This window comes from Malania oleifera, chromosome 7 (assembly GCF_029873635.1).
Source record: "Malania oleifera isolate guangnan ecotype guangnan chromosome 7, ASM2987363v1, whole genome shotgun sequence".
NCBI lineage: Eukaryota > Viridiplantae > Streptophyta > Magnoliopsida > Santalales > Ximeniaceae > Malania > Malania oleifera.
Genome location: NC_080423.1, coordinates 24580653 through 24601108, shown reverse-complemented (window position 1 = coordinate 24601108; position 20456 = coordinate 24580653). Strand labels below are relative to the sequence as shown.

Genomic DNA, 20456 nt, shown 5'->3' with positions numbered 1-20456 from the left:
GTTTTCTCATTGTAAGAACCAATATCATGGAATAGAACATTGAATAAAAATGTGAGGTTTTGTTACTTCTGTTGGTTCTTCAGAAAACTTGAGAACTTATCAAGGATTCTTCCTTGTGGCGTTCAAATTTTATACCTTTGGTTCTTGATTTAATTATAATCATTAGGTCGAGGTTTGTTACTATAACGTCCCTCAATAAAATACAACATAATAAATAAATGGTCGACCCGAACCCGTGGGTAACGGGGACCCCTGTCATACACAGCAGAAATCCTAGCAGCAGTAAACATAAAAATCCATACATCCATCCATGAAACATAATACCAGAGCTTTCTATTAACATCAATATACTGTTTATATGTACAATCTCCAAAAAGTCAAAATAACACTAGGACTATGCAACAAAAATCTCCTAGTCCTAGCTTAGGGCTTACCCTTCTAGTAGGGAAGCTCCACTCACTCAATAGCGGCCTTGACCCCTCTGGTTTCTCTGGGTTTCCTGAAAAATATATTAATGTTGGGGGTGAGACACTTCTCAGTAAGGGAAAGTAAATTAAATACAGTTGTGTGACAACATGAATATTTAAAGTGCTTATACATATACAGTACATTTCATAACTCTAGAAATAATCATAATATCATACTGGATAATCATGTATTTTCATATTCGTTAATAAATCATAACATACATAAACATCTTTTGTAACTGTAATACTGAAAATCAACCCAGGATGAATAGCTAGCTAATGTCATGTATTACCCCCCATGACGGGTTGTGCAGCCCAAAAGCGGGACCTGACAATGGCTGGTCAACCACTGCCGAATCAAATATGTCTGTAAGTACGATGGGCCTGCCACACCCTGGTCCGGTTTACTAGGTGGACGTCTACACTCTACTGAAATTCACATCGACTATCCATCTCCCATCCCCTCGTGGGACGGTTAGCACTAATACGGTCTCATGCCAAATATAATCTACCCATAGCTACGGTACCAAGCTCCTGGTCTAAACTAAACTAACATCCTGTTTGTGATAGCATATAATACATGATCATACATAATATCATCACGGCCTCGTGCCGAAAACATAGATACGGCCTCACGTCGAATCATACATATGGCCTCGCGCCGATAACATAATAAATACGGCCTCGCGCCGATAATATAAGTATGACCTCACGCCAAAAACATAAATACGGCCTTGTGCCGAAACATAAATACATGGCCTTGTGCCAAAATCATATAAATACGGCCTCGTGCCGATAACATAAAGATGGCCTCATGCCAAATACATGTCAGGTATTTACATTTGAAAATAACTCATTTATCATATATTCGTCAACTCAATATAACATAACTCATCTCTCCAAAATACCTGAAAATGTATTTTACTCGTAAAAGCATTCATGTCAAATCTCATTTTACGTAAAATAATATTCATGCCACACATGCTTTATTAAAAGTCATACTTCATATTTTAGAATCATGATTTCTAACATCTCATACATAGATATACTTTTTAAGCATCATAGCAGTATTTTCCTAATCGTACATTTCATTCATAATAAACGAATAATATCATATGTTTTTCTTAAAATAAATCTACTCATAATCAATAATACTTTGCATGGAAAAGTACTACTTTAGTTTACTCCCTTACCTGACTACTGAGAAAGCCCCTCTAAAATCCTAGCCTGACCCCCGTAGGATTTTCTACTAAATATCCTGAAACTCAAAACTCCTAGTATTAAATATCCATATTTTCATGCGTACATCAATTTTTATAACTACCTCAAAGTCTAATTTGGCTTAAAAAGCCTTACCTCAACTTTGGGATGATTTCCAACTCCGTTTTCCCGACAATCTGCTCCAGCAAACTCGTAGAGAACTTTACCAGGAGCGTCATGGTAGCCTCAGATCTTCGATCCGGCGTAAAACCAGCCCAAAATCGAAGAGAGAGAGTGAGAGAGTCGAAGAGGAGAGAGAGGAGAGAGAGAAAGAGCTCGGAGGAAAATGATAAAAATCCCGGATTTCAACTATTTATAGAACAAGGGATTTCGTCGACGAGACCCTGTATTCGTCGACGAGTCCTTCACAAATTTCGTCGACGAAATCCACTCCTCGTCAATGAAATTCAGTCAGCTTAAAAACCCCTCTCGGCATTTCTTCGTCGACGAAGCCCTATGTTCGTCGACGAATTCTCTTAAGCCTTCGTCGACGAAACCTTATGTTCATCGATGAAGCTGGGCAGCTTCCTTCTTTATTTTATTTTGTTTCCATTCCCTTTTCTTTTCCTTCCAGAAATGCAATGTCGTCGACGAAGTCTACGGCCTCCTTCCGTTTTTGTTTCTATTTCTCTCTCTCTTATTATTCAAATTTTTATTTTAAATTCGGGTTGTTACAATTACTTTATACCTTCGGTTTGTGATTTAATTATAATCATTGGGTCAAAGTTTGCTACATAAACCTTCGGTTTGTGATTTAATTATAATCATTGGGTCAAAGTTTGCTACATAAACCTTCGGTTCGTGTTTCATTTATAAACGTTGGGTCGAGGTTCTCTATCCAAAATCTGAATTTTAGCTTTCTTGGGCAAGTATTTCAATATTGATTGTTGGGTTTCAATGCGTGTCGGTTGAAATTCATATCATTTGGAAAACATTCCAATATTGATTGTTGGGTTTCAACACGTATCGATTGAGGTTCGCATCATTTGGCAAGTATTCCAATATTGTTCGTTGGGTCTCAATGAGTGTCGGTTGAGGTTCATATCATTTGGAAAACATTCCAATATTGATTGTTGGGTTTCAATGCATGTTGGTTAAGGTTCGCATCATTTGATATTAGAGCTTAGGCTCTAAAATCAAGTTTACTATCCTTTTATCTTTTGTTTCTTGTTATCATCCTATCTTGTTCCATTTGTATTCATTATTCATTGTTCTTATTTTGTGACGTGTACCAAGTTTTAAAAAAAAAATGTCAAAAAAAAGAAAAAGAAAAGAAAGCAAAAAAAAAAAGTGATATTAAAGCAATAGATACTTTCATTTGGTACTTATCGAAGTTAATTTTTTTTTTCTTGAATCGTGACTTTTGTAGTTTCATTTCCCTCAAAAATCTGATTTTTTGTCCTCTTCCTTGATCCGTTGTTTCTATAATATTTTATTAATGTCAATATTGGTTTAAAATACTACACGGATTTAAGGACGAATCCTTTTGAAGAGAGGGGGAATGATGAGTATCGACAAACACCATTAAAAGGATCCATTGCATGTTCTAGTTGGGCCTATCACTAGAGAGAGATCCAAGAAGATCAAAGAAGCACTTCATGGGCTGATTCAAGATATTTGGGCTTATTTAAAAATGGGGCACTCCAAGTTTTGCCCAAAGAAATATGAAGGTTTACTAAATTTAATCCAAGTTTTTGATGGAATTGATCTTGTTTAAATGTTGTAATCTCCTTAGTAATGGTGTGCTATTCAAATATGGGATTTGACTCTTTGACTTTTGTATTATATTTAATTTGTAATCTTACAAGAAATCTTAGTAAGTTGTTGAGAGTTGTTGAGCCTAATTTGTAATCTTGTAAGAAGTCTTAGTAAGTTATTGAGAGTGGTTGGAAGTGTTTAATGCTTTGTCCCCCAGACTATGCCTATAAATAGTCTTCTCATTGTAAGAATCAATATCATGGAATAGAACATTGAATAAAAATGTGAGGTTTTGTTGCTTCTATTGGTTCTTCAAAGAACTTGAGACCTTATCAAGGATTCTTCCTTATGGCGTTCAAATTTTATACCTTTGGTTCGTGATTTAATTATAATAATTAGGTCAAGATTTGTTACTTTATACCTTCGGTTCGTGATTTCATTATAATCATTGGGTCAAGGTTTGCTACATAAATCTTCGATTCGTGTTTCATTTATAAACGTTGGGTCGAGGTCTTCTATCCAAAATCTAAATTTTAACTTTCTTGGGCAAGTATTCCAATATTGATTGTTGGGTTTCAACGCGTGTCAGTTGAGGTTCATATCATTTGGCAAACATTCCAATATTGATTGTTGGGTTTCAACGAGTGTCAATTGAGGTTCGCATCACCACTTGCAGTAGAGATTGCCTAGAGAAGTATATTCTAGGTGATTATAGTAAGGTATACCTTGGCAATAGTCAACCTTGCAACATAGTCGTCAAAAGAATTGTGAAGATCAAGATGAACGAATCCGTATAGAAATTGAAGGATGTCAGACATATTCCAAACCTAAGAAAAAACTTAATCTCAGTTGGACAACTGGCAGATGAGGGATACACTATAACATTCATTGGTGAATAATGGAAGATATCAAAGGGTGCACTAACGATTGCACGAGGTAAGAAAAGTGGAACACTTTATGTAACAACTCAAAAATATTGGTATTTGAATAATAAAGAGAGAGGAAAATGGAAACAGGAACAGAACAAGGCAGTAGACTTCGTCAATGACATTACATTTTGAGGATTTTAACCCAGGATTTTTGCACAAGGTCTCGTCGACAAATTCAAGAGATTCGTCGACGAGCGCATAAAGGACCTGGTCGACGAAGCGACCTTGTCGACGAAGCCACATCTCGTCGGCGAGAAAGTACCGAGAGAGGTTTTGGGGCAGCGTGAAATTCGTCGACGAGGGAGGAAGTTCGTCGATGAAATTATTGAAGAACTCGTCGACGAGGTGACGTGTCTCGTCGATGAATCTGGCCCTATAAATAGTGAAAAACTCAAATTTTTATCTAATTTCAGGGTTTCTCTCTCTCTCTCTCTCTCTCTCTCTCTCTCTCTCTCTCTTCATTTCCAGGCCTGTTTCTCACCGAATCGAATATCTGAGGCTACCACGACGCTCTCGGCAAAGTTTTCTGCAAGTCTGTCGGAGCAGATCGTGGGGAGAGTCGATTTGAAATTCATCCCAAATCCAAGGTAAGGTATTTTATTCAGATTATGCCTTCCTTGTATTTATGAGAAATGTTGTAGGTAAGGAAATACTGATATTTTGTTCTGGAGAATATTGTTTTCAGGGTGTTGAGTTAGGAACCCTATGGGTATAGAGTTAGAATTTTATAAGGGCTTTGCAAAATTAAGGTAAGGGAAATATGCTATGCTAGTAATTTTTATTATGTATACAGAAGATTATGAATGAGTGTTTCAAGCATGTATATTAGATTATTTTCCAGAGAATTATGAATACTATTTTACAGCAGAAATGATAGAAATTGAGCGTGAGACTACGTTTGTTCAAATGTGTGGCATGAGTTGTTTAGTACTCTACATATATAGATTTTACAGTATTTCAAATATACAAATATTCAGATATTTTAGAATATTAGAAATGAATGAGACTTACAGTATTTTTGGAGAAAAACATGATTTCTAGACCATAACACTCAGACAGATTACACAGTGATAGCATCAAGATGCTACAATAGATATACAAAGTATAGAGATTATATACAGAGCATACAGATATTATATACAGAGCACACAGATATTATACACAAAATATTCAAATATTATATACAGATATTTTATACAAATATTACAGATAGTTCAGATAGAAAGCACAGATGATACAGATAGAAATTATATATATTATAGTCAGATATCTCAGACAATATAGCTCAGAAATATAGTGTTATGGTTGTTTTTGAAATCATGTTAAAAGCAGTAAGATGAGTATATATTATATATGTGTATACAGTATCACATGATATCAGATCCCTGTGGACATTACAAACAGATATGATTACAGTAGAGCACGGTACCATTGCTAGTTTCAGACACGTGCAACCACATGACTCAGATAACATGTGGATTCCGTCTAATCGCGCTAGGAGAGATTAGCAGTCTCCCCAGCATGCTGGGTTGATGTAGCCGGTTAGATGATGACAGAGGTTTGAGATAGCCTGGAGTAATTGTAGTGGGTCAGGATCTACATAGATCATCACAGATTGGCGGATGATAGAGATTGACTTACCTGGAGGGCCAACCAGAGTAAATCCAGCCTACAGACCGCACAACCCTATCATGAGGAGATATATCATGATATACAGATCCTAGGGTATAGCAGAAGTTCATATGTACAGATATATCATATAACAGCAATTTATATTATTATAATACTAGCAGTACCTTCAGATAGTAAACTTGGATACTCAGTCATATTTTAAAGATTACATAGTAGATAGATATATTCTGTGCAGTTTATCAGTTTCTCATATTACAATATTATTTCAGTATTTTAATTATTTAACTCAGCCGCCACGCATGAGTAATAGCATATTTCCACTTACTGAGCGTTGTCTCATCCCAGTGACTTACCATTTTTCAGGAGATCTAGTTAGGTGAGTAGATCAGGCTCGCGAGTAGAGATTGACTTGAACTGCCCTTGTGGGAAGGGTAGGTATTTTGTGGTATCCGTGTTATGGGATGGTTATTAGATTTTAGCAACGTCACTAGGTATTTTGTATTGTAAATATATTGCAGAGTAGTATAGTTTTCTGGTATATTGTATTGTATTTAGCAGTTCCCAGCTTTATGTACCGCTGCTTAGTTATATATGAAAGACGGAGTTTCCTCAGCGCTCTTTGAGCCTGGGATGTTATTTTCAGTATTTCAAACAAACGAATTTTATTATTTAAAAAAAATATAAATAAATGTTGAATTAATAGCAGGTTGTCACACTTTATGTGACCTCCAATATCTGCACATCTATTTCAGTTGTTACAGAAAATGATAATAGTGACATTTGGTACCAACGACTTGGTCATATGAGCGAGAAGGGACTTTAGGTGATGCACTCAAAAGGAAAATTAAGTGATCTATGGTCAATGGAGATTGACATGTGCGAGGATTGCATATTCAAAAAACAGAAGAGGGTTAGTTTTCAAACATACACACGTATCCCAAAGAATGAGAGACTTGAACTAGTCCATTCAAACGTATGGGAACTAATGACCATCTCATCCACAAGCGAAAGGAATTACTTTATGACATTTATTGACAATCATTCTTGGAAGGTATGGGTTTATTTTCTAATATATAAATAAGATGTCTTTGATACTTTCAAGATATGGAAAGCAATGGTTGAAAATAAAACTAGTTTAAAAATTAATAAGTTGAGAACCGACAACGGTGGTAAGTATGAAGACAACAAGTTCAAGAAATTCTGCTGTGAGCATGGTATCAAGATGGAAAGAATTGTGCCAGGTACGCCCCAGCACAAGGGCGTAGGTAAGCAGATGAACCGATCATTGACCGAAAGAGCCAGAAGCATGCGTATGCAGTCAGGCCTATCAAAGCAGTTCTAGGCAGAGGCAGTCAGCATAGCAGTATACTTGATCAACAAGAGTCCATCAGTATCATTGGACCTCAAACTACTAGAAGAAGTATGGAGCGGAAAAGAGGTGAGACTTTTACATTTGAAAGTTTTTGGTTGTGTTGCATATGTGCATATTAGAAATCATGCCAGAAACAAGCTTAATTCAAAGTCTCGGAAATGCACCTTCGTCGACTACGGTGAAGATGTGTATAGGTATTGCATTTGGGATGATGAAAACAAGAAGGCAAATGGAAGCAGAGACATGATATTTAATGAAAATGTGATGTACAAGGATAGACACATAACAAAACCCATAGAACTGGATCTGAATGAAACAGCCTATGTAGCCTTGGATGATGTCCTAAAAGGTGTTAAGACACAATAGAAAAATACCGAGAATCCTCAGGCGAAGGAGACACGACAACAAAATGCCGAGAATCCTCAAGTGGAGGTCCCTGTGGAGCATATCGTCACACCACTGCCTTCTACTTCAGCTCCAGAGCTTAGGAGATCTTCTCGGCTCCATGTACCAAATAAAAGGTATATGTATTATTTACTTCTTACAAATGGAGGAGAACTCGAATGTTATGATGAAGCATGTCATGTGGGAGATTCGAGCAAGTGGGAGCTTGCGATGAAGGACGAGATGAAGTCCCTCACCTCCAACAAAACATGAGAACTAACTAAGTTGCCCAAAGGTAAGAAAACTCTTCAAACAAGTGGGTGTAAAGGATTAAAGAGGAGCATGATGGCTTTAGGAGGTAAACGGTCCGGCTTGTAGTCAAAGGCTTCGAGCAGAAGGAAAGAATCAACTACATTGACATCTTTGCACCAGTTGTGATGATAATAACCATTCGATCAGTCTTGAGCATTATTGCCTCGGAGAACCTACATCTCGAGTAATTGGATGTGAAGATGACAATTCTTCACAGTGATCTAGATGAGGATATTTACATGCACTAGTTAGAAGGATTCTTAGTGAAAGGTAAATAAAATATGGTATGCTGATTGAAGGAGAGCTTGTATAGTCTCAAGCAAGCTATCAGGCTATGGTACTGAAAATTTGAAGGTTTTACGCGTAGGAAAGATTTTCGGAAGTGCAATGCCGACCACTGTTACTACTTCAAGAGGTATCAGTCTAGTTATATCATTCTATTGCTATATGTTGATGGCATGCTAGTTGCAGGATTAGATATAGAGAGATCAGAAAATTGAAACAGCAATTGTTAAAGGAGTTTGACATGAAGGACTTGAGTTCAGCAAAGTAGATACTTGGGATGCAAATCTCTAAAGATAGGCAACAGGGAATGTTGTGGTTATCTCAATCGAAGTATGTTAACCGTGTTTTACGGAGATTCAACATGAACAGTGCCAAAGCAGTAAATATATCATCGGTTGGTCACTTCCACCTCTCCAAGGATATAGCTCCCCGAACAGATGAAGAGAAGGACTTCATAGCTAAGGTACCTTACGCCTCAGCCATTGAAAGTCTCATGTACACCATGGTTTGTACTAGACCAAACATTGGCCAAATAGTGGGAGCTGTCAGTAGGTTCATGTAAAATCCATAAAAGACTCACTGGGAAGCAGTGAAGTGGATTTTGAGGTACCTACGTGGCATGATTGATAAGTGCTTATATTTCGGCAAAAGAAATTTGAAATTTCAAGGGTATGTTGATGTCAATTTTTCTAGTGAAGTTGATCACCACAGAAGCACCATCGGATATGTGTTCACTGTTGATATAACAGCTATTAGTTGGATGTCATAGATATTAAAGATTGTTGCCCTATCCACTACAAAAGCTGAGTACGTATCAATGATAGAAGCCAGCAAAGAAATGATTTGGCTTTAAGGTTTCTTGATAGAACTCGGAATAAAGCAGGTGAGAAATGTTTTATAGAGCGACAATCAAAGTGTGATACATCTGGTAAAGAACTCTACATTTCATTCTAGAACCAAACACATTGGACTTTGTAATCACTTCGTCAGATTTCTATTAGAGGACGAAGTGCTGACACTTGAAAAAATCCAAGGTAGCAAGAATCCAGCAAATATGTTAACAAAGGTGGTGACTACAGAGAAGCTGAAGTTGTGCTCAACTTCAATTGGTCTTCATGCTTAAAGACAAATTTGAGCACAACATTTACTTATATACTGCTTGAGATGGTGTCTCCGTCCCCAAGTGGGAGATTAATGAGTTGTAATGGAGACAATGCCAACTTTGTTGAGCTGTAGTGGAGTCAGTGCCAGTGCCAGTATTGTTAAGTTGTAACGGACAACTAGTATTGTTGAGCTGTAGTAACAGTGCCCCAGCTTACCTCCATTGAATCTCATTATCACCTTCCATTTCTTTCCATCCCCATCCATCTATATAAATGGAGATGTATGTGCATGTAAAAAATGTGTGAGTGTAATTGAGTTGAAGAAGGTGAGAGAGAGAGAGAGAGAGAGAGACAGATGAATTGAGTGGAGTGCAATTGCCTTCTCCTCCTTGTATTTTCTCTCAGTTTTAGTGAAAATTGATGTGCTTCGTAGATGTATGTCAGTTTGGACCAAACCACATTAAATCTTAGTGCTTATTTCTTACTTGTTTATTTTATTTGTGGTGTGATTATTGCTCCTCAATCCCCAAGAAGATATGTAGAACAGTTGTGCAAATAGTGTCACAAAGAAAAGTAAAAGAAAGAGTTGAAGATTTTAAGTGATTACAGTTATCAACCAGTTAATGAAAGTCTAGTATAAAGACTGGGTTTACACTTAGGATTCAAAAAACTATTATTAAAAATTGCTACATTAACAACCAACAAATAGCAATTGGTAGAGCCGGAGAGGGGGCGGGGGCAAGTGGGGTGTAGAAGAAACTATGAAGCGTCAAAACTCAGAAAAGAAATGTACCGATTAAAGTTTCAGAGAGACTAGATATGGTTAAAATTGAATATCCACATGACCAACTCAATTTAAAAGATTCAAGCAGTGTACCATATTAACGCTTTCTCTAATCATTTTTCTCACTCATTTGCTCAAGATGCCCCATCTAGTTATATTTCTTTAAGTTGTTGATTACACTTCAGCTTTAGCTTAATGTTTATAAATTTTACCATACTAGTTTGGTCTGTAGCATTGATTATAATTCTAAATTACCCTCATTAAAATTCATTTTGTACTTTGCCTCTTCATATGAAATGGGTAGCTTAGTAGATGACAAAGGATGAACAACTGTTGATCTATTTATTAAAGTTGGTAATTGTACTACAGCTTTAGCTTACCATTTGCAAATTTTACCATACTGTTTTGATGTTGCAGCTTTGATTATAATTTATATTTCTAACTTTCTGTCATTAAAATTCATTTTCTACTTTGCCCCTTCCAATGAAAATTGATAGCTTAGCAGATAATAATGCACAAACTTGAATACATCTCTCAGCAATCGGTCTTTTTCCCTTCCTCCAAGTGGATTGAGCACATGTACAGTACCATCCCGGTGTAATAATCACATTTACTTTGACCATCTTGCCTTTAAAAACTGGAAAGTAATAGTGTGACCACCTCTCTCCCTTTGAAACTATCACATTCCTTGAATACAAAGAGCAGATGATAGTGCGTACAAAGGCAAGAGAAGCAGAGCTCTGGTCAAGAGTTGCAATGGAAGGATAATCGGTGGTTTGCAGAGGGTAGCTAAAGGTAGCAATGAGGAAGAAAATTTAATAGACGGAATATAGTTCCTACTCAATAATTATTTAGTTACTTTGCATAATAGATTGTGCGCTTCCTTTCACAGATATTAAACCAGGAACTGGTTTTGCAAACTGGAAGACTATGCATCCATGCCTGAAATAACATGCAAAAACCACAAACTGTCAGTCTTCATCCAAATGTGTTTATTCCTGCAATGAAGGTTTGAAGCGTAGTTTGAATTATATCAATCTACAAAAAGGTGCTACAATTAAATCTTTCTGCACTGCTGCCTTTATGATTTCTTCTTCAATGATGCAGTCAATCTGGAGAATCATCAGCACGTTTTCTGTAAAACTACAGGCATTTTAACATGATATGGACTAATCCACGTGTTTTGAGAAAACTAAATATGGCCAAAAGCTTGTATGATCACGTTTGAATTTTGAAACACGCTGTCATGCCATTCTTCTCCTAAGACAAATTGGTGCAAAGGCCTAGAGGGAAAAATATTCTGCAATTCTCCTTTGAATTTTGAAATAGGACAACATTTCAATGGTTTTATCTGTCACTTTAGGGATTGACTTCCACAAAAATTTCAATATTTTAACTTGAATATGTATTTAATTTATTTTATTTGGTTTATATATGAAAGTCTAACTAACGAAAGCTACATAAAAATAAATAAATAGCAATAACACATCATCACAAACAATTAGTAAACTCCTTGATTAGAGATGCTTACGAAACTTGGATGTTCTTAAAAGTTTCATTACTGAACCAGTAGCACCTTCAAAACGTTAGGGATTGACTTGCACACAATTTTCCAACAAACTTTAAATGTGTTTTTAGTTTACTTCAGTTGTTTAACATATGAAAGCCAACATTATGAAAGCTACTTAGATACTTGAGAAAAATATCAATAAAATGTCACAAACCATTAGTAACTCCTTGATTAGTGACTAGATGCTTCGAAAAATTGGGTGTTCATCTTAAAAGTTTTATTGCTGAACCAGTAAAATGTAGATAGCTCAACCCCTATTACAGAATAAAGGTAGCTTATAACTACAAAAGTCTATTCTCCTAAAAAGATATGATATGAACGACTAGCTTTGAACTTAAGCATCTACTTAAAAAAAGTCATTAACTTATTCTTAAAATGAATGAAGCAGCAGGTCATCATTTCTGAATGGCTACCTAGTCCAGCTATTATGCTCTTGGTCAATCATATTCTGCATGACTATGTTCTTAGGTCATCATCAAATTCATCAATTAAGGTATTCACCCAGAAAAAGCTAAGCAACGTATTAGGCAAAATCAATGGCCCAAAACAGAGTTTAAATGGTGGCATCCACCAACAAAGATGACTCTCATTTTACTGTGGTCTACCAAACCATATTACTTAAACTATTCATGGATAAATGTTTTCTTTATTATTTAACTGCAAACAGTAAGACCTGAAATTATGTTCACAATGATCGTCCGTAAGGCAAGGCGAGAAAGGAGACAGAGATAACTATAGGATGAAATCAGAGAACACCACAACTGACCTCTTGAATAGATATTTCCCAAAGTTAAAGATTTATCAGTGAGATGATATCTTGAAACTAAGGGACTTATTGAGCCATGCTTTCCAACCACTCCCCTTTCGTGCAATCATCTCCGACCTTCCTTCTGTCATCTGCGGTTGCATCTGCTTCTTGCACAGCACGAAATTCCTCCCTCCTGTGGACCCTATCAATTCCCACGGACTCAAAGCTGCAAAAAAAAAAAAAAAAAAGCGTAATTAAAATCACAACATATGTTAAGGCAAAATATTAAAAATAGAAATTCAATGACTTTAAAACTCATCGGTAAATAAACTAAATTCGCAAATTATGTACACGTCAAGACAACCATTGATATCAAAACCAACACCGAGATTCAAAAAAAATCACAACAAAATTCCAAAAAAAAATAATAAAATGAAAGAAGATGGCCTGTTGAATTAGAATGACTTAAGAACCAAAATAGCGAAAAGGGTAAGCGTCGATACCATCAGAACTGGCATTGGCGCAGTAGAGGAGGAAATTGTTGGCGTCGATGCCGAGAACTGGAAGGCGACCTTCGCGCGCATACGATTTCAATGCAGTATCAATAACGGCAGCAACCGGATCATCCTCATTTACAACAAATCTTATAGGCCCAGCGCTGCCCAGAACATTAATAATGATCAAGAATCGGCTGCTCTTCTTCGCATCCTGACTGCCATTGTTCTTCTTCCTCTTCTTTCGCGACAACATCTTTTCTGGCACATTAACCTTCATTTTTTCCCTTTTTCTGCTTCCCCTTACTACCCAATTGAAAGAGAAGTAAAGCAAAAATGAAGACGACAGGTTCAGAGAGCGACAGTGTGTGTTTGTGTGCGTATGAGGAGGTGGGGGAGTGTGCCCAAGCCTTAGGGATCGAGGCCGAGACAGCGATAGTACCAGGCTTGCTTGTAAGAACCAAAGCTGGAAGAAAGGTATGGGAAAAGAAGAGAGAGAATGATAAGCTGAGTAGAATGCGCAGAGGAAGAAAATAACAAATGCGCAGGTTGCGTATGCATAGACGGAGGATGAGGTGGTGGTGGTGGAGAGTGGAACTGCATGAAAGTACAGCAAATGGCTCCCACCATTCCCCGCTCAACGGGGATTCCGTCTGGATCTAGAGAGAGAGAGAGGGAGGGAAGAAGAAGAAGAGTATGATTTACAGTGCGCGTTTGTTTTGCTAATAGCAGGATTCAGCCGAGATTTACTGAGATCAGAACGATCTTGCTCTGCCCTCTACGTTAAAAATTATAAATAGGGTGAGCCTGAGATTGACGGTGCGCGTGCGTTGTTCAGGGAAGGTGTTAAAAAAAGTTCATGGTTGCGTCCGAGGCAGGTGCTGTGCAAGAGTTGCCTATTGCCACCCCCACCCTTCATGCCTAGCTTCAAGTTCACACCTCCCTCAGACACATAACATGTTTAGCCTACAATTATTATTTCCTTCTTCGCATTTATGAGAATATTCCCTTTTCAAGTGGATTCTGTCTTTATTCCTTTTTTTAGGGGAGGTGGGAGTTGCTAAGCGTGTTTTTAAAGTCGAATAGTTTATGTCTAATTTGAAATTTTAGTATACTAAAAACAAGTTCAACTCAATCACTTATCTCTTAAAATTAGTTCATTGATTTGATTGATCACATTAGTAAAGTTAAATTGACAATCAAATCAATAAATTTTGGACGGACAATATTAATTTTTATAAATTTTATCAAATGAAAGGCGCACACACCCCGCTATATAAATAATTGTATTCAAACTATATTTGTATCAATCAGAATCATACTTTGGATCCCTTTAAATATATATATATATATATATATATATAAAGGATGTGGGCTTAATTGATCCAACCTAAGGCCTTCCTATCCCAATTAGTCCAATTTTCATTTATTCCTTCACTTACTTTAATCAAAAACTTCCCCAAACTCCATTAAAACTTTACCATATTGTCTCATTTAACTCAATTTTGACCAAATCCAAAGAAAATGAGTTAATTGATTCTACTAAAGAAAAGTTTATTTTTTTTTTCCCAATAATTAGCATGTATAAAGGGATTCGGTTTATAGATATTTTATCCAATCCCCTCTTAAGGTTGGTTTTTGGTAGTTCCTAAATGGATTAGGGACACTAGTTGAGATGAATTTTATGACCCGAGGTGAACTTGAGACAATAAGTAAAAAAAAAATATTTTTTTTTCATCCCAAATTTGCCTTGTACTAAATACCGCTACGCTTAATCGAAACCCAACTTGAATTTGCTTTAGTATGAATAAATATACCTATGTGCTCATAGTATTTTCAAACAATTGTTCAGCTTTTAAATGTATCATTTTTATTTTATTTTACTGTGCTATTTAAATTAAAATAAGATAATTTATGTTATTTTAATAATATAAGGATATGGGAATATTTTTTTTAAGTATTGTATGTTCTTTTTATAGTTGGTGGGGCATATTCAAATCCCCAACAGGAGACCAATCTTCTAATAAGGTGTTTCTAATTGGGTTTGGGTCATTCATGGTAGACGAATTCGGGATTTGTCCCTCCCACTATGAATCCACTTTGTTTACATCCAATCAATAATCCACTTTATTCTTTTCATTGTTAAAATTATTTTTTTTTAAATTATTTATTTTTTTTATTTTTTATTTTGCTTAGTTTCGTTAGTTGTTTCTAGACCTATTCGGGGTCTTTTAGGACAATCTCTCTTGCTCGCATTTTTTGACTTTTAATTTCTCATCTGACCTCACTCAGACATTTAATCACATACTCAACATATAGAAAATCAAGAGCAAAAAAGTTAGAATTATTATAAATCTTTGTCCAATCTTACACGTTGCAAGTTTTAGGCTTGAATTCTGGAAGGGATAAAAAGAGATAAGAAATGAGAGACAAGTTATCTCTTATTGTACAGTCCATGCCCAATTTAGGCTTCCTATCGATAAAGAAAAGTTCAAGTCAATTATTTACCTCTTGAAATTATTACATTGATTAGATTGATCAGAATGGTAAAATCAAATTAGCAATCAAATAAATAATGTCAATGTCAGCATTGTAACGTATAGAAAAAAATACATTAATCTTTACAAAGTTTACCAAAGAAGGCCTGCACATGTTATGCAAACACTCAATTTGTCCAAATCAACTTTATGCCCTTGGAAACCATACTTTAGATCTCTTTAAAAGAAAGTACATATAGGCCCAATTAATTCTACCTAAGGCTATTCTATTCCCATAAGTCCAATCTTCATCTATTCCCTTACTTCGTTCATGTCATTTCTCTTTAATTAAAAAAACATTTGCAAACTCCAATAAATTTTTATCATATTGTCTTGTGTACCGCAAATTTTACGAAGCCCAAAGAAGAGTTAATATAAGTTCTTTAAATAAAGAAAATTTTTGCTCTAATTATTAGCATGCAAATGGACTCGAATGTGGATTTCTCACTTGATCCACTCGTAAGGGTAGATTTGATAGTTTCAAAACCGATAGGAACACTAGTTTGGATGAATTTTGTGACACAAGGTGAACTCTAGGTAATAAGTGGGAAATGTATTTCTTTTTTTTACCCCAAATTCACCTTATCCCAAATACTAATAAACAATGGCGGATTGAGGAATTCCACTTAGTGGGAGCAAGATATGTATACATATATATAGATATAGATATATAATTAGTAATTTTTTTACTTATATTATCCACTATTTTATAATTAATGAATAACAAAAAGAAAAGTTTTGTTAACTAGAATGAGTGAATACATTCAACCAATATTTTAAATAATCAAAATTAGATATATCACTATGAGCAGAGTGAATATATATATATATATATATATATATATATATATATTAAGAGAAAAAATTTAAACCAATAATTTAGCTTGAGTAATAATCTCATAATTGTGTTCATCACTTCTTCATAGCATAAAATTTAAATGTATACAATTAGAACAAATGCAACATAAAGTTAGATTGATTTTTGTCTAATTTCAAAAATTTAAATTCGAGACTTGAAATTCATTTGAAATACAACTTCAAAATATTTTACATGAGAACATAGAGTGTTGTGAAATGATATGGGATTGCACAGTAGAATATAAAATGCAACAAACAATGAAGCACCAAAATATAATTCGCACATGCAGTATAATCCACACACAAATTTACGTGGTTCGGCAAAGCTTACATCCACAAGAGCAATCGGCAAAGGTTTCACTATGAAAAATCAAAGTACACAATACAATGGTATTACAATGATCTTCTCCTCTCCAGTATACCCAGAATGGCATATTTAACAACTCTACAGAGGCTTCCCTCCAAATACCCAACCATTCTAACGTTCATATTCAAAATTTAAAATCATCCTTGTAGGCCCAAGAGCAATCGTTGACGAAAAGGGTCAATTCGTCGACGATTATTGGTCCATTCGTTGACAAATGACGCCTATTCGTTGATGACTTCTAAATGTCTGAATTTTATCTGCTCTCGGTATCTCCACTCATCGACGAATTAGGCCTATTCATCGACGACTTCTAAATGTCTGAATTTTATCTGCTCTCAATATCTCCACTCGTCGACGAATGTATGTTGCACAGCACCAATGACTTCACATATGTTTTCCTTTCCTTTTGTCTATGCACACTCCACAAAGTATAAAAGCCACAAAAACATAGCAATCTCCACCATAGCGATTATATACCCCATAGGAGGACCTGAAAAACATATCCGATTACTCCACCTTGAACTTAGAACGTTCGATTGGGTTTGTCTCCCTTTTAGCACTTGGAGACATGAAATAAGTTCAAGTAATGATTGAAATTTTCAATAGTAACCGGCTTTGTCAAAACATCTGCTGTGTTCTCAGATGTGTGAACCTTCTTCAATATAAGTTCACCTGAAGTAATCAACTCCTAAACCCTGTGAAACCTCACATCAATATACTTGGTTCTAGCATGATACACTTGATTTTTCGCTAAGTAAATAGCACTCTGATTATCACAACACAACATAACCCCATCTTGATGTATACTCAGCTTTTTTACCAAACCAATAAGCCATAAGGCTTCTTTTGCACCTTCGGCAACTGCCATATATTCATCTTCAGTGGTGGACAATGCCACTAGAGATTGTACCATAGACCTCCAACATATAGGTCCTCCTACAAGGGTAAAGATATAACCCATTGTAGACCTTATGTCATCCATATTCCCCGCATAATCAGCATCAACAAACCCCACAACTGATGGACTATCCTGTTGCTTGCCAAACAAAATGTCATAACCCGATGTACCCTGTTAGTATCTAAAAATCCATTTGACGGCTTCCCAATGTGATCTACCTGGATTAGAAAGAAACTTACTCACCACACTCAATGTATGTGCTAAGTCTTGCCTTGTAGACACCATGACATACATTAAATCCCTAAGACGCTAGTGTAGACACCTTATTTTTGCCCTAACCAAATAAAACAAGGGGTCTTTTCTCATTATATTATTATTATTATTATTTCCTTATTTTTATTATTATTATCACTATTATTTCATTATTATTATTATTATTATCACTATGATTTTTATTGTTGTTATTTATATTATTATTATTATTCTTATTTTCACTATTATTATCATTATTAATTATTTTCCTATATTGATATAAGTAATTTATTATTATTACTATTATTTTATTATTATTATTATTATTATTATTGTTATTATTATTATTATTATTTATTATTTTTATTATCATTATTTATTATTATTATTATTTTGCTATTATTACTATATTATTATTATTATTATTATTATTATTATTATTAATATTTATTTTTTTATCATTATTATTATTATTTTTATTAGTATTATTATTATTTTGTTATCATTATTATTATTATTATTTTGCTTATTATTATTATTATTATTATTATTATTATTATTATTTATTTTTGTTATTACTATTATTATTATTATTATTATTTTGCTTATTATTGTTACTATTTTTACTATTTCTATTTACTATTACTATTATTAGTAGTATTTTCATATTATTATCATTATATTACTATTATTATTATTATTATTATTATTATGAAAAGATAAAAACAAAAGCAAAAAACAAAAAGGGGCTGTCTAGGGTTTTGGAATTTTTTTATAAAAGGTCTTAGGAGGGCGCACAGCAGGGCAGCGCACAGCCGGGAGCTTCTTCTTCTTCTTCTTCTTCGCCTACACCCAGCCACAACTCCCTCTCCGTCCACCCCACTGCTATCAAGCCGACCCACTGCTGCGACGCTGCTGGAGTCACCAGTTGCCTCAACGTTCACTGCTCTGGTCATCTTCAACCACACGAGCCCGAGCCACTCCTCCACGGCAGAACAGAGCACACCGCAGCAGCCCCTGCAGATCTCGAGCAGAGCATCCCTCCCGAAGACACCAGTTGAGTCCAGCCATCGTCTCCGGCGTCCCTCCGTCACGCCACAGCAGCAGCAGCAGCCCAGGCAGCATCATCTCCGGCCACCTGTTCCTCTGTGCCGCCAGTCCATCGACTCCGGCTGTACCCCTCTCTGTAAGCCTCTCTGCATAACACACACACACTCACTCGCACACACACACTGACACACATACAATATACATATATACATATATATCTATGTATAATATATATATATATATATATATATATATATATATATATGAGTGTGTATGTGTGTGTGTTAGTATTGTTTCAATCCTTAAAGTTTAAGTTTTTAAATTTTGTTTTTTTTTTTTTTTTTTCTGTTCTTCTTTTATTTGCATGTGAGTATATTAATATAATATTTGTTATAGTATTTAGTGTGTGTACATTAATATGATATTTTTTGTAGTGTTTAATTAATATCAGTGCTATGTATCTATGTATACTAATATACTTTTTGTTGTGATATTTAATTAACATTTGTATATAGACTATGTATATATGTAGGTTAATATTATATTTGTTGTAATATTTATATCCATGCTATTGATGTGTGTGTATTAATACTTTGTTTGTTGTAGCATTTAATTAATATTTGTATCTAGATTATATATGTGTGTATATTAAATGAGTGATTTTTATTATTGTCATATTTATTTAACATCCCCTGCTTAATAATGGATATTCATGCTTATATTTCTAAGTATTTGTTATTAAATGATTATAATTGTTATTGTAAAATTCTCTTGTTAAGTTTAAACTTTTATTGTTATAAATACTAATTCATTTATTCTTCTTGGGTGCAGGATTTTGGTTCATATTTAAAATTTTACTTTTTTTCTTATGCATATTAAATACTAATTGATTTATTTTGGGTGCAGGATTTTTGTTCATATTGAATGTTTACTTGAGGTTTTTATTGAATTTGTGTTATTTAAGTCATAACTCTTATGAGTATGTTGTAATATTGTTGTTTATTGGTATTTTTGTCATGTATGTATTTAGGTAATATGGTAATATATTATTTCATATTATTATGGTTTATTAGGTTATAAGGTTGTTATGCATATATAATTTAGGTATATTAAGGTTTATTATATTGTTTCTATTATCATATATATGATATAATTCATTATTTTGTACTATACGTAATGTAATGTTTGATCCTATAATATTGTATTATTATCATATTAACTACTTAGGATTGTATATCTAATTCGATTTGATTTATTACTATAAGTCTAGAAGTTACCATACTCATTGTTTACATATTGGTAATAGTTTGAATAGGTTTCCATAAGTTCATTATTTGTTTGTCTTTAATTTGATTTGTTTCATTAATTAATTGCTTATACGTGTGTATTGAATCTTTAACTGGGTGTCAATATTAAAGAAAATAAAATATGTATGTATATTATTATTACCATAAAT

The 20456-nt window shown here is 34.6% G+C and overlaps 1 protein-coding gene across 4 annotated transcripts; it reads right to left on the bottom strand.

Annotated features, from left to right (window-relative positions):
- Positions 1 to 310: 310 nt before the first annotated feature.
- Positions 311 to 14006, bottom strand: LOC131159535 (uncharacterized protein At4g22758-like). Of its 4 annotated transcripts, none has more exons than XM_058114531.1 (3): positions 13048 to 13969; positions 12563 to 12770; positions 311 to 499 (listed from the first exon to the last, which is right to left on the bottom strand). In XM_058114531.1, exons 1-2 carry the CDS (start codon positions 13316 to 13318, stop codon positions 12598 to 12600), a joined length of 444 nt encoding a protein of 147 aa, XP_057970514.1. In that variant the 5' UTR covers positions 13319 to 13969; the 3' UTR covers positions 311 to 499; positions 12563 to 12597. The 4 variants fall into 4 exon arrangements, with proteins under 4 accessions (XP_057970514.1, XP_057970515.1, XP_057970516.1 ...); XM_058114532.1 differs by lacking the exon at positions 311 to 499 and adding an exon at positions 10748 to 11168 and having other exon boundaries at positions 13048 to 14006; XM_058114533.1 differs by lacking the exon at positions 311 to 499 and adding an exon at positions 10748 to 11361 and having other exon boundaries at positions 13048 to 13982.
- Positions 14007 to 20456: the final 6450 nt, after the last annotated feature.

Excerpts from the sequence above, each read along its gene's own strand:
- LOC131159535 (XM_058114532.1), bottom strand. The coding sequence starts at position 13,318 with ATGAAGGTTAATGTGCCAGAAAAGATGTTGTCGCGAAAGAAGAGGAAG. Across the intron at positions 12,771-13,047 it reads CGCCAATGCCAGTTCTGATG|CTTTGAGTCCGTGGGAATTG; the intron begins GTATCGACGCTT and ends TTTTTTTTGCAG.